Raw genomic sequence first — 14818 nt, 5'->3', positions numbered from 1 at the left:
TTCCTTTTTTCCCTTCATTCAGCAATGGTTATTGGATGCTGCCAATGCTCTCAACTAGCACTTTCCAGGGGGAGAACACAAAGGTGAACAACAGAACCACTGCAGTCAAGGTGCTGCAAGAGTGTCACCATTGTAAGAGTACAATTGACTGCGTTGAGGGCTTCCACAACCTGTAACCATCCCCATCATCTATTTTCAGTACTTTTCCATCTTCCCAAACTGAGGCTGTCTCTCCATCAAACACTACTCCCCATTCCCCTCCTCCAGCTCCCAGCACCCACCATTCTACTTTGTGTCTCTCTGGATTTGACTACTTCGGGGATCACATCTAAGTAAAATTGTATTGTATTTTTTCACTCAACACAATGTCCTCAAGGTTCACTCATGTTGTAGCGTGTGTCAGAATGTCTTTTTTTTTTTTTTTTTTTTTTTTGAGACAGTGTCATTCTGTCACCCAGGCTGGAGTGCAATGGCGCAATCTCGGCTCACTGCAACCTCTGCCTCCCAGGTTCAAGCAATTCTCGTGCCTCAGCCTCCTGAGTAGCTGGGACTACAGATGCACACCACCACGCCTGGCTAATATTTGTGGGTTTTTTGTTCATTTGTTTGTTTGTTTTTGTTTTTGTTTTTATTTGTTTGAGATGGAGTTTCACTCTTGTTGCCCAGGATGGAGTCCAATGGCATGATCTCGGCTCACTGCAATCTCTGCCCCCTGGTTCAAGGGATTCTCCTGCCTCAGCCTCTCGAGTAGCTGGGATTACAGACTCCCACCACCACACCCGGCTACGTTTTTGTATTTTTAGTAGAGATGGGGTTTCACTGTGTTGACTAGGCTGGTCTCAAAGTCCTGATCTCAGGGGATTTACCTGCCTCAGCCTCCAAAAGTGCTGGGATTACAGGCGTGAGCCACCACACCTGGCCTGTGGGTTTTGTGTTGTTTTGTTTTGAGATGGAGTCTCACTCTGTCGCTCAGGTTGGAGTGCAGTGGTGCGATCTCAGCTCACTGCAACCTCTGCCTCCTGGGTTCAAATGATTCTCCTGCCTCAGCCTTCTTGAGTCGCTGAGACTACAGGTACTTGCCACCACGCCCAGCTAATTTTTGTATTTTTAGTAGAGACGGGGCTTTGCCACGTTGGCCCGGTGATCTGCCCGCCTCGGTGATCTGCCTGCCTCAGGTAACCTCAGGTGATCCACCTGCCTCGGCTTCCCAAAGTGCTGGGATTACAGGCGTGAGCCACTGCACCCAGTCTAATTTTAATATTTTTAGTTGAAACAAGGTTTCACCATGTTGGCCAGGCTGATCTTGAACTCTTAGTCTCAAGTGATCTGCCTGTCTCGGCCTCTCAAAGTGCTGGGATTCCAGGCGTGAGCCACTGCGCCCAGCCATATCCTTCCTTTTTAAGGAAGAATGGCATTCCATTGCATCAATGGAGCACATTCTATTCATCCATCCCTCTACTGATGGATACTTGGTGTGATGGTTAATACTGTCAATGTGATTGGGTTGAAGGATGCAAAGTATTGATCCTGGGTTTGTGAGGGTGCTGCCAAAAGAGATTAACATTTGAGTCAGTGGGCTGGGGAAGGCAGATCCACCCTTAATCTAGTGGGCACAACCTAACCAGTCGCCAGCGAATATAAAGCAGGCAGAAAAAGGTGAAATGGCGAGATGGGCCTAGCCTCCCAGCCTACATCTTTCTCCCATGCTGGATGCTTCCTGCCCTCAAACATCTGACTCCAAGATTTTCAGTTTTGGGACTCAGAGTGGCTCTCCTTTCTCCTCAAGCTTGCAGACGGCCTATTGTGGGAGCTTGTGATTGTGTAAGTTAATACTTAATCAACTCCCCCTTTATATATATATCCTATTAGTCCCATCCCTCTAGAGAACCCTGACTAATACACTTGGCTTGTTTCCACCTCTGAGCTACTGCAAATGGCACTGTTATGAACATGAGTGTGCAAACATCTATCCATGTTCCTGCTTTCATTTCTTTGGGGATATGCCCAGAAGTGGAATTTCTGGATCACGTGGTAGCTCTCTGTTTAGTGCTTTGAGGAGCCACCATGCCATTTTTCATAGGCTGCATAATTTTTCCATTCTTACTCCTGACAGGTTCTGGACCCAACGTCCCAGAGACTCAACAGGCAAAGACCTGCCCCACCTGCTCAGCCCCTTTCTCTCCCTTCTGTTTCCCTCTGGGTCATGCAAATGCAAGCAGGGAGGCCACTGTCCCTGGAGCCCCTGGGGCGGCCTTTCCTGACTCAGAGGGCATCTTCCCACAGAGCCACAGGTGTGGGGTCTCCAGGCATTGCCCGCCCCGAACACACGTGAAGCAGGTGAACCATCTAACAGCGATGGATGCTGGGCCCCAGGACCCCCTCACCCCCGTACCTTTTTCTTTTCAGGAGAATTCTACCTGCCCCTAGCCCCTCCTGTATGTAAGGAAGCAGGAGTTCCCACCGTGGCACCAGAAGCAGCGGGCACCCTCTGATGCCTCCCAGGGAGCCCATGCTCTCAGTCTGTGGTCTGCCTTCTCTCTCCTTCCCCTCATCCAGCAGAAGTGGGGTCGCTCTCCTTTTGGAGGCCGGCAGGCCCCTTGCCCGTTGTGCCTGATGCTCAAGCTGTGGTAACATAGCCTCATGCAGGGTAGGTGGCTCAAACAGACATTTATCATCTGTAGGACTCTGGGCTGGATGTCCGAGACCGGGGTGTCAGTAGTGTTGGCTCCTTCTCAGGGCTACAGGGCAGAGTCTGTTCCTTTCCTGTCCCTTAGCTGCTGGTGTTTGCTGGCAAACTTTGGCACTCCTGGGCTTGTAGCAGTGTCACGCTTGTCCCCACCTTTACGCTCTCATGACATCCTCCTGTATGCATGGCTGTGTCCACGTGTCCCTTAAGGAGGACCCTGGTCACAATGGTTTCAGGTGTCATTCTACTCCTATGTGACCTCATCTTCACCAGTTGCATCTGTAATGACCCCATTTCTGAATAAGGTCACATGCTGAGGTACTAGGGATTGGGACTTCAGCAGATAAACTCTGGGGAGAGGATGTAATTCAGCCCATGATCCCCCAAACACACACACAAAATAAAGTCCCTTGGACTCTGGTGTGGGAAGAAGGTGACCTCGGCATAGCTGTCTGCTGCAAAAAATCCACATTCTCTTGTCAAAGCTGTTTTACATGTTAAACAAGAGCCCCCAGTGTCTCCTACGCCTTCATCAGGAACCATCTGTTGATCCTGCAGCACTGGGTGCTGCTGCTTCCCCTGCGTCGGCACGACCCCTGGGCAAGTTCCCCTTGCCAGGCCTCAGGGTCATCACCTGCAAGGTGGAAGGAATGGCAGCCCCTGCCCCATCCCACTCCGGAGAAACAACAAAACCCACAGCAGAGCTCAGCCTGTGCCCTGCTCCTGCTGACTGCCGTGAACGTGCATCCCTGCCGGGGAGCCATTCCAGGAAATCTGACTTGCGTTGGGAGCTGAAGGAGGCACCAAGATTTTCACTTGTGTTGCACACATGCGTGTGAGGAGCCCAGCCTCCCTGTGGGTTTGGCGAGTCTGCACTGACCGGTCAGGGGACTCTGAGTCTGGGCTCTCTGACCATAAGCTCTCTGGCCCTGGACACTCTGACCCTGGACTCTCTTGAGTCTCAGCTCTCTGACTCTGGCCTCTCTGACCCTAAGTTCTCTGACCCTGGGCTCTCTACCTCTGGGAGGTCATGGGAACAGAGAGTGATGGTCCTCACAGCCCCAGATTCAGGACAGGCTCCTCACCTGGGCCCTGCCCATCCTGCAAAGTGTCAGGAGAGGTTTGTACACTGCCCATGCTGGCTCTCACCTGGGCTGGCCCAGGTGATCCCACCCATGCCATTGTTGGGGAACAGGTGTGAGGAGGCACCTAGTCCAAGGCAGGGCCTGGCCACCACGTAATTGCTTCTCTGAGCCTCACCTTCTCAGGTAAAGATGGGGTGCACAGGCCCCAAGAGCAGGTTGTAAGGATAAAGGAAGTTTCTGTGCTGCCTGACCTGATACAGTTGCTCTAAAGAGTCCCTGGAGAAGCGCACAGCTTCCAGAGGGAGGAGCTTTTTAGAGTTTTAGAAGAGAGTAAACCTCTCTCTCTCCACACACACACACACACATACACGCACAGACACACACACATCACACATTCAGACATACCCAGAAACATACACACACATACATGTCCACGCACAGGCACACAATAACACAAGAACACACATACCCACATGTGCACTCACGCTTTCATAAATACACGATCCTTCTCTCCATGCACACACACGATGCACACACACAATGCACACACACACAGTGCACACACATGCACACACACGCACAAACATGCCTTAGAGTGTTTTCATCCATCCAAAAAAATCATAACTTTCTAAAACCAGAGGACTGAAATGCACCTTTAGCCCGATCTCTGGGAATACCGTCTTCCTCTTAAAGCCTCAGCTGACGCAGGCTGGTGCCAGCGCGGATTCTGCTGTGCTCAAAGCAAGCACGTTCCAGTAAAGGCGGCAAGCGCTCCTCAGCCTGCATTACGATCTACCAAACGACAGAGTAGAATAAAATACTTTAATGTTTTGATGACACAAAGCCCCACGCTGCCTTGCTGCTCCTGGGAGGGCTCCTTGGTCTGCCAGGGCTGGCACTCAGGCCCTTCCCTGTGAGCTTCTTGCCACACAGACCCACAAATGCCCTGCATTGCCAGCAGCCCCCTCTGAGCTCCGACTTGGGCCCTCTTCAGTTCCCACTGGACCCTGATTTGAGCTGGCTCTGGAAATAGCTGAGAACCCAGAGGCAGGACGCAGGGACAAGTGCTCAAGGAGGAGAGTCAGAGCGAGAGGCTGCCACACCAAGACGTCGCCAGGAGCTCTGGCCGTGGCCACCAGGCCCAGCTAGTGCGCAGTGGCCTCCAGCTGGGAGCCCAGTCTCGGGGCCTGAACATGGGAGGGCTCCAGGCCACCCAGGCTCTGCTTCTGCCGCCGCCGTCGGGCCTGGACCCTCTTACCAGGGGGTCTAGGCAGCCCACCCTGCAGCTGCCGCACCATCTCGTGGTCCCTGTGGTCCAGCACGCGGGGCAGGAACAGGGAGGACTTCTGCGTGCGGCGGGTTTTGAAGCCCCTGCGGGGCCGGCCCTTGCCGTTTACGGACACGTACCACAGTCTGTCTGCGCTGGGCTGCCGCCGGGCCCCAGGCGTACTAGACACCGTCCGGTACAGCCGGGAGGCGTACGTGTTATAGCCCAGCTCGTGGATCCGCTCCACAAACTCGCACTCGGCGCTGTAGTGCTCCTGTGGGGATGAGATGTCACAGTCAGTGGCCCGGGGAGACTGCGCCAGCATCAGGGACCAGAGTTGCCCGATGCCTCCTCCCCTCCTTTGAGGCTAATCAGTCCAATGCCAAACCCCGGCGCACTCTCAGCCCGCCACATCTTTGCCTACGCCTTGCCCTCTGCCCTGGCATGCCCTTCCTCCCCTGTGTGCCTGGTGAACTTGGCCTTCCGCCCAAAGGTCACCTTCTCTCAAAGCTGTGCCAAACAACTGCCGGCTCCAGCCTCTGTCCCCCGCCTGAGGGCGCTGACCCGGCACAGGGATGTGTAGGGTTATCTGTGGAGCAGAGACCTGGCCGGCCAACCTAGGTGCCCTGGCGGTCTGCTGGCAGTGTGGACGTCAGCAAGGACTGGGCATTTGGACAAAAGAAGATGACAGCACCCAGATCACTTTTAAAGAAACCACAGACGCCGGGTGCGGTGGCTCATGCCTGTAATCCCAGCACATTGGGAGGCTGAGGCGGGTGAATCACCTGAGGTCAGGAGTTCGAAACCAGCCTGCCCAACATGGCAAAACTCTGTCTCTACTAAAAATACAAAAAATTGGCCAGGCGTGGTGGCGTGCGCCCGTAATCCAGCTACTCGGGAGGCTAAGGCAGGAGAATCTCTTGAACCCGGGAGGCAGAGGTTGCAGTGAGCTGAGATTGCACTGCTGCACTCCAGTCTGGGTGACAAGAGCAAAACTCTGACTCAAAAGAAAAAAAAAAGAAAAGAAAAGAAAAGAAATTGCAGAAAAGAGAAAAGAAGAAAGAACATGAAAAGCAGGAAGGGAAGGGGACACAGCCAGGTTTCATGAGCCCAGACTCTGCGTTAAACACTGCACTCAGGCCGGGCGCGGTGGCTCAAGCCTGTAATCCCAGCACTTTGGGAGGCCGAGACGGGCGGATCACAAGGTCAGGAGATCGAGACCATCCTGGCTAACATGGTGAAACCCCGTCTCTACTAAAAAATACAAAAAAACTAGCTGGGCGAGGTGGCGGGCGCCTGTGGTCCCGGCTACTTGGGAGGCTGAGGCAGGAGAATGGCGTGAACCCAGGAGGCGGAGCTTGCAGTGAGCTGAGATCCGGCCACTGCACTCCAGCCTGGGTGACAGAGCGAGACTCCGTCTCAAACAAAACAAAACAAAACACTGCACTCAGGGGTCCCAGCTGGGGTCACTGACCCCTGAGCAGCACTCTCTGAAGCTGGAGGGTCCTGCCTTGCAGGTTGAAGAGGTTACAACACAGAGCAGGGGCCGGGGCCTGGCATGAGGCACGTGCTCAATCAATGCCACAGATACTGCTGTTCTTAGGATGAGAGCAGAAGCTGGGGTGTCCCACCACAAGCAGGACAGAGAGGACACCGCTTTGTCATCAGAGATTGATGGGAGCCTTGTCAGGCCCGGGGTGCAGTGGCGGAAGGGCAGAAGGGACCCTGCCCTCTCAAAGGCACAGTGAAGCTCTGAACTGAAGGAGCTTACACCAGCATCCCCAAGGCCTGGTCATGGGAGGTTCCCTCCGGGGGTGCCTCACGGGGTCTTCTTAGTCTGTGGGATAGGGAAGGGGTGGGTATGCCTTATGCAGACCCACTGGGCTTCAGTCCCAGCTACAGGTGGGTGGCAACGTCTAGGGCCACCTCCCTAAGGGGATGACTGAGAGGAGCTGCTCCCTCCAAACCAGAAAGGGTGGTAAGAAGTGGAAGCAGCAGGTGCAAAGTAGACAGCAGGATCTCTCCTTCCTCCTGGGGACTAGCCACAGGGAGGAGTCGGAGGCCCTCATGGTCTGTCCCCATCTAGGGTGTGGTGTCCCATGGGAGAGAGGGAGAGTAGAAATGGCCTCTGGGGCTCCCAGGCTGCACCCAGCAGTATCTGACCCGGCAGGACCTCAGGCAACAGGATGCTTCAAGCACCCCAACCTCTTTTCTAGCAACATGAAAGCCCAGAGCAGGGAAGGGTGGAAAGCTTGACCTGGTAGTAGGGGCTGCCTCTCCCCATGACCCAAAGCCCCCCTGCTCTCCAGCCCTCTTGGAGGCCCAGGGCACCCTGGGCCACAGTATGAATGTTACTGTCCAAGACCAGTCTCCATGTTTATAGATGTGGAAACTGAGGCCCAGGGGTGGTGCCAGGCCCTACATCACAGGGGAATAGAACAGTATCTGATCTGTGCCTGACCCCCACATAGCCTGGGGCTGAGGCGCTATCTGGGAATAAGCGGGTGGGCTCAGGGCCGACTTCCCCACCCCACGCACTGGGTATGCCATGTTAGTGTCTGGCTCCAAGCCCAGACTGTGAGAAGCTCAGGGCAGGACCCAAGCTTCCCCAGGTCCCTCGATCCTGCAGCAGGTGCGTCCTCTCAGGGCCAGAGAGGCCAGGCAGTAGGCTTTCTCTTTGCGGGGCCACTTGGGGGGTGGGCCACTGACGGACACGTGCCTGTGAGCCTCAGGTGGCAGGGGCTCAGGCCCTCCTGAGGTGGGAGATTGGGGGGAGTATAGATCACTTGCTGACATGTGGTAGGGCACCTGGGGCGGCCGAGATGACCAAGGCAGAAGGTGTTGGCTCAGGGGTCGGGGCCATAGACTCCAGAGCTGCTGCAGTTGGGACTTGCGGTGACAACACTTTCCAATGTGTGTCCTGACACTGCCATCCCACCAGACCCGGTTCCACAGGCCCCTCCCCCAGGGCCGCTTCCACCCCATGAGGGGTGGGGAGAAAGCAGACTCCAAAGCCACTTTGTTGAGGAGGTAGCTTCTGAAGAGAGCTGGAAGGGCAGGGTGGGCACTTTTTAGTGGGCATTTTCTGGAGGAGGGCATTCCAGGCAGTGAGAGTGTGGCGTGAGCAGCACAGATGGCTTGGAGAGTTGAGGGAGCTTCCTGAGGCTGGAGGAGGCTCAACTTTTGGATGACAGCCACACTGGGAGCAGGTGGCACCTGGGCTGCTGCTCTGTGGGTGGAGCTAAGGTGCCTATGGGATGCCTGGGTGTGATGGAAGTCCTCAGAAGCCATGAAATGGGCTGATTTGCTTTTTTAGGAAGCCCCCTTAACATGTACCTAGCAGAGTGCAACACACAGTAAGTTCCCAGGACACTGACTGGTGAATGAAGAACTGAATGTCAGATGAGTGGGTGGATGGTTGGATGGATGGGTGGATGGATGGATGGATGGGTGGATGGATGGATGGGTGGATGGGTGGATGGCTGGCTGGCTAGATGGTGGATGGATGGATGGATGGATGGATGGGTGAATGGATGGATAGGTGGATGGATGGATGGATGGATGGATGAGTGGATGGGTGAAAGGATGGAAGGAAGGAGGGAGCATGGATGGATGGACAGGTGAATGGGCAGATGGACAGATGAACAGATAGAAGCATGGATGGAAAGAAGGATGAAAGAAAGGAAAGAAGGAAGGAAGGAGAGGTGTATGGACAGATAGGTGAAGAGAATGAAGGAAGGGGAAGGAAGGAAAGAAGGAAGGAAGGAGGGAAGGAGGGAAGGAGGGATGGAGGGAGGGAGGGAAGGAGGGAGGGAAGGAAGGAAGGAAGGAAGGAAGGAAGGAAGGAAGGAAGGAAGGAAGGAAGGAAGGAAGGAAGGAAAGAAGATGAAAGGATAGCTTGACAAACAGATGGATTGGAGGTGGGAGAGGCTGGAGCGGTGATCCAGGTGGGAAGTGAGGAGCCTGCCTTATAAGGTGTGGTCTCAGGGATGAGGCAGAGGGAGGTGAGGTGCGTGGGCTGAAGAGATGCAGGGGCATGGTCTGAGGTCTAGGGATGGGCTGAACAGTAGGAGGGGTCTACCGTGACTCCCAGCCCACTCTGGGTGACAGTGAGTGGCCGGTGGGGCAATGATTAAGATGGGGAGTCGGAGAGGTGCTGAGTTCGGTTGGAGTGTCTGAGCCAGCAGGACGTTGTGGGAGGGTGGTCTATACCTCAGAAGGGAGGTCAGGACCAGACCCAGGAGTGTCGGGGTGCAGTGCTCACTGGCCCAGAGGAATGAGCTGGCCCAAGGGCAAGCATGCTGTCAGCAAAGTCCAGGGACCCCCGTGGCGGGACAGCACTCCTAAGCAAGCTGGCCACATGCAGGACTGTGGTACCAGGTGGCAGGTGGCAGGTGATGGGATTGGCATCCAGGCTACTATGCCTCTCAGGTTGTCTTCAGGGCAGTGGGAACTTCTCCACTGGGCACTCTGGAAAGTTCCACACCCTCCAACCAGACTGCTTGGCTACCCCCAGCCTCAGCATCCCTCGTGGGGCTAGGAGCCTCTGTCCACCCTTCTCAAAGCCAGGCTGCGAGCTCTCAGGCATGAAAGCCCCAGGTGGGCTCTGAACCACTGGGACCCCCTCATGTCATGCTTTACTCTGTCTCCCCAAATCCTGGGTCCCATATGGCAGAAGCTGGCACCATGAGGGCCCCTGCTCCCAGACACAGCTTCCAGGACACTGACTGATGAATGGACTGAATGTCAGACGGATGGGTGGATGGATGGATGGGTGAGTGGATGGGTGAATGGGTGGATGGATGGGTGGATGAGTGGATGGGTGGATGGGTGGATGGGTGGATGAATGGGTGGATGGGTGGATGGATGAGTGTATGGGTGAATGGGTGGGAGGAAGGAGGGAGTGGCCTCTGGACCAGAGAAAATGAAGGGGTGCATTCCAGCTTTCTGGACCTTCCTTTATCAAAACGGCTAAAAATCTGTGATGAAATCATCGGCTAATGTGAGAGGGAGCTGCGCGATGTATCCTCTGTGAGCAGAGAGCTCACTGCAGGGAGATCGTCCTCGGGCCGCGTCGGCCAGACTACTTGTGGATGGAAAACCTCTCATTGCCCAAGGAAGTATCAGCCAAATTGCATGTAATGACTAGTCGGAGGTAGCAAATTTCCCCGTTACATGTATTTTACTCTGCGTATTCCCCATCCCTACCCCTTATGAGGAGGGGCACTGCCATACCCACAGAATAAGGAGACCCTTTTTGGTTACACGGAGGCCCAGGCAGTAAACAGACTGGGTCCCAAGCCCGGGCTCCAAGGCTCCTGTGTGCCCGGGACATGGGCGCCATCTCCCTCCCCCTCCTAGGTTTCAGCTTTCGCCTTTCCACTCTTGGAGGGAGCCAGCAGAGCTGGCCCAGAGCCCTCCTCCCCATGCTCCCAGGAGAGCTCTGGCTACCCCAAGGAACACTCCCACGTTGCCTTGGGTCCTTTTATTTTGGTGGAAATTTGGGGGACAATCACTTCCCTGCTCTCAGCTACTCTCAAGGGAGGGTGGTAGTGATGACGAGGATGGGGGGAACCTTTGCTAACCTGGCATGCTCTAGACTCCAGGTCTGCCAGGGCCAGGCTCCAGGTCACTCACGGAGCAGCCTCTAACTGACACAGCCAAAGATCACTGGGCGCGGAGCCCTGGGCCAGGGTCTGTTCCCAGCTCGGGTCCCATGTACCCTGAGCAAAGCGTTCTGCTGCCCACATCCCCCATCTTCTGGTGTGATGTGCAGGCCAGACCACTACTCCCACAGCGCCCACCCACGGGACAGCCTGGACTCACCGAAGCATAGAGTCGTCCCCTCTTGTTCATGGCCAGGTACCGCCCGGAGAAGAGACCCCTGATGGCCACAATGCCCACCTCCACTGCCGTGATCTCCAGAATACCTGGAAGAAATGAGAGGTGCCTCACTCCCACCGTCCCGCACAGAACCACGGAGGGGGCGGCTGATGCCCAGCTGGCCTTGCCCAAAGCCACACCCCAGGCTCAGGGCTGGGGAGCGTAGCACACAACCCACAGGTCACAGAGTGAGTGGAAGTTCAGGGAGGGAGAAGTCAGCAGACAGGAGGTAGAGAAGGAGACCTGAGGGAAGGTTTGTCCTCATTCAAACCTGGGAGGGAAACGATGAAATTAACATTCCCACCCGCTGACGCTGCCTGCCCAATGGTTTCCATTCCAACCTCACAACATCTTGCCAGCTGCCTTCATCATCCGACAGATAAGCAAGTGGGGACCACTATGGCTGGGTGACTGTCAGGCCCCTGCATATGTGCCTGAGCGGGAAATCAAGCCCTTGCGGTAGTCATGAGAGTCTGAGCTCTGGGACTGCACGGTCCCCAATACCTGCGCCAGACAGCGGGAAAGCTGGGCCCTGATGAGCCAGGCTGGTAATAAAACCCTCTGACAACAACACAGCCAGAGTGCCTGCCACCCAAATCCTTCTGGCCGTAAACCTGGCCGGAGATCATTGTCCCTGGAACGGCAGGAAGCCGGTTTAGACCCTGGAGCCCGCAGAGCGAAGCTGGGTGGGTCTCACCCACTCCCCAGGGATAAGAAAGTTTAAACCTCCCCTCCCGCCTTTCCTTCTGGATACACGAGTGCAGTGGTGGAGGCTGGGGGCGGGGGACTGCATCGAAGGCCGGGTTGGGGTCGTTGTCTCCCAACAGAAGCTGCGAAGGGATTGGGGCGACTACCTGCACCCTCTCCAGGGGATGCCTCTCAGGACCGCGCTCCTGGCACGGGGTCCGAGCACAGTCGCGGTCGCCACCGGGCTTTTGCTCCAGCGCAGGGCTGCTGCGGTGCAGGCTGCGAGCCTCCCGCCTTCCCAGTGCGCAGGCTGGGCGGCCTCGGCGGTGACCGCGCAGGGACCAACGAAGCCAGAGTCTCGACGCAGGACGGGGGCGGCTGCGGGGACGAGCCCTCCCCTCCCCCTGAGCAGCCAGCACCAAGAAGTTTGGATGCGGTGCGACTCCGAGGGGGAGCCTGGCTTTGGAGAGAACCGGGGTGTCTTTGTGAGACGAGTTCGGCACATTCGGACCCCCTGGCAACAGCTGGTGCCCACCGTGCGGCTCCGGAGGCGCGTGTCCCCAGGACACCCTCACAGGGCTACGGCTTTCCTGGAGGAAGCCGCGGTTTACTGCCGCAGTCACCTTCAATCCACCGCACCGCTTCCTGAGCCCGGGGCCGGAGCCCAGCGCCGCGCGGCGCACCCGAGGACCACTGTGGTCTTGACTGCCCTCCCACGCTCCCCACGCGGTCCTCCCGGGCCTTGAGCTCCGCTATCCTGCTCCTTAAAGGGCTCGGCGCGGGCCTCAGGTCCCAGTGACCAGAGGAGCCTAACCGTGTTGCCCTGCGGACTCCCGCGGGTCCTGCGTGCTGTGGGGGAGGCTGTGTGTCTGCACCCCCAGGTGGGGGAGGACACCGCTCCGCGCTCCTGATCCTCGCGTCCCGACGGCGACAGCCCCCACCCCCCTGTCGCTGTGCAGCCAGGGCGGAGGCGGGGGAGGTGCAGATTCCAGAGCGGGGAATAACTGTCGGTGGCGGCCGCGGCTGGGGAACCGAGCTCCGCAGGGCAAGAGTCCTCCGCTCAGAGGCAGTGGCTGGGGCGGCCACCTGGGCAGCCGCGAGCGGGGAGGGTGGAGGGGACGGCGGGGCGTCCAGGGGTCGGCAGAAGGAGGAGAAGTCGTCAAAATAATAAAGAGGATGATAAATGCCTTGCCCGGCTCCTTTTCTCCGACACATTCAAAGGGCTTAAACTTGTCAGAGCTGCCCAAAGCAGCAAAGCCGGGAACCCAGGGGTCGCCTAGCTCGCGTCCCCTCAGACCAGCGGGCTGGACCCGGGACGGACTGTGACAGCCGCCGGCGCCCTCTTCGGACGTGAACGCCCATCCCCCCGAGTTCGGCTCGGACCCCAGCGCGCGCTCTTCGCCCGGACGTGTAGGGCGAGGAGGACACCCTGGCGGTCGTCTTCTGGCAGCAGAAAGCAACCGGTCTTTTCCCGGACACCCCGAGCGCACAGTGCCTTCTCCCGGGCCCGACCCTCCCCGGCTCCGCTTCCCCCGCGGGGTCCCGCAGCGTCGGCACTCACTGTAGGCGCTGTTCTCCAGGCTGCCGTTGACGCGGCCGCTCGGGTGCAGCTGGAGGTGGTACTTCGTGGCGCAGTAGAGCTTGCGGCGCCGGGGCGCCCCGCCAAGGTGCTCGTAGACGCCGCCGCGGCCGCCCGCATCGCGCCGCAACCGCGCCCCAGGACCCGCTGCGGGCCAGCCCGGCTCCAGCAGGCTGAGCAGCAGCAGCCAGATTAGGCCCATCGTGGCATCGCGCCCACCCCGCGGCGGCGGCGGCTGCAGGCGAGCGCGGCGCCCATGGAAGGGGCGGCAGCCGGGCCGCGGCGAGGTGCTCGGAGCGGGCTCCCGCGCTTGGCGATGCTGACTTCGGCTTCGCGGGAAAGGTGGGAAAAGAAGGGGAAAGGGTGGGCAAGAGAGAGAAAGAGAGGGAGAGTGGGAGAGGGAGAGGGAGAGGGAGAGGGAGAGAGCGATCGCGAGTCCCTTTAATTTCCACCCAGGAGCAATGAAATTTCCGTTGCTGCGCAAAGCGCTGAAAGAAAGGACGGTTCGGCAACAAAAGGCCGACGTGGTCCCCAGGCGGAGGCGCGGGAGGGGCGGGAGGCTGGCGGGTGGGGAGCCCCGCGGGGCTCGGGGTTCGGGCCTGGCGTCGCCTGCATACACTCGCCCCCAGCGCAGGGCCGTCGAGCCGCGGCTCCGCTCCGCAGCGCGCCCCACGCCCCCGAACGCCCTCCCGGCTCTGAAAGGTCCCTTCCCCGCCCCTCCCCCGCCCCCTCCCCCAGACCAATTATGTCTCCGAAAATTATAGACCGAGGCCTTGAGGCGGCCGCCCCAGGCCCTGTCACCCCCTCCCGCTCCCCATCAATCCCCCTGCACAATGGGGCCGCCGCCAATGACTGATGTCCGTGAAAACAACTTGCGGGGAAGTCGAGCTGACAAACGCCCATTAAAGGAGGCGCATAATGAAGGGCACCGCGGAGGGCGGCGGCTGGAAGGCTCCGGGGCGAGCGCACGCGTGGGGAGCCCCGGGTTTGGGTCTGCGCCCGGCGCTTCCTGCAGGAGCAGCGGTGCTGTCCTCAGCCTTGCAAGGCGCGGGCGGGCCGGGACTGGAGATGCTATCTTCTGTCGCGCACCCCAACCGGGCACCCGGAGTGGTGGAGTTAGCGCTCGTCGGGCAGGCCTCGGAGGATCCCGTCCCTGTGGCGGTCCAGAGAGGGTCCTGGAGAGGCGGGAGGAGGGACGCGAGAGCCAGAGAAATGGGCGCAGACAGAGAGAAAGAGATGCAGGTAGAGAAAAACGGAGAAGGAAAGGACGGGAAAGACACGGAAAATGTGAATGACAGAGATTGGCCAAAGAGAGGAGGCAGGGGAGACGGAAGAAGACAGAGCGGCAGAGAACACCCGGAGAAAAGCACGGGGAGTCTGGCAGCCGCAGCGGGGCGGTGATGAGAGGAGGAGCCCCGCGGAGGCTGGGGAGGGATGTGGGGGAGTCCTGGCCTGGAGGATCTGAAGCAGCGCAGATGCGGGCGTGGTCCCCTGGACTGTGTGGGGGTCAAGGTGTATCTCAGGGGGCCCTGTGAAGAGGGGTTTCAGAAAGTACCCAGAAAAGCCACCTCCTCACCCATTTCTCTTGCTTCCTGGTCCTCTGTCCCCCAGGGTCCCGGGGCCAGCAGGAA

The 14818-nt window shown here is 58.1% G+C and overlaps 1 protein-coding gene across 1 annotated transcript; it reads right to left on the bottom strand.

Moving 5' to 3' along the window:
- Positions 1-4579: 4579 nt before the first annotated feature.
- Positions 4580-13878, bottom strand: FGF3 (fibroblast growth factor 3). Its single transcript, XM_010382108.2, has 3 exons — positions 13170-13878; positions 10865-10968; positions 4580-5312 (listed from the first exon to the last, which is right to left on the bottom strand). The coding sequence occupies exons 1-3, from the start codon at positions 13387-13389 to the stop codon at positions 4917-4919; spliced, it is 720 nt and encodes a 239-aa protein (XP_010380410.1). The 5' UTR covers positions 13390-13878; the 3' UTR covers positions 4580-4916.
- Between the last annotated feature and the right edge of the window lie 940 nt (positions 13879-14818).

The sequence above is a fragment of the Rhinopithecus roxellana genome, chromosome 15, assembly GCF_007565055.1.
Source record: "Rhinopithecus roxellana isolate Shanxi Qingling chromosome 15, ASM756505v1, whole genome shotgun sequence".
NCBI classification, from domain to species: Eukaryota; Metazoa; Chordata; class Mammalia; order Primates; family Cercopithecidae; genus Rhinopithecus; species Rhinopithecus roxellana.
Note: the sequence above shows the minus strand (reverse complement) of the source record. Positions and strands in the feature narration are given on the sequence as shown.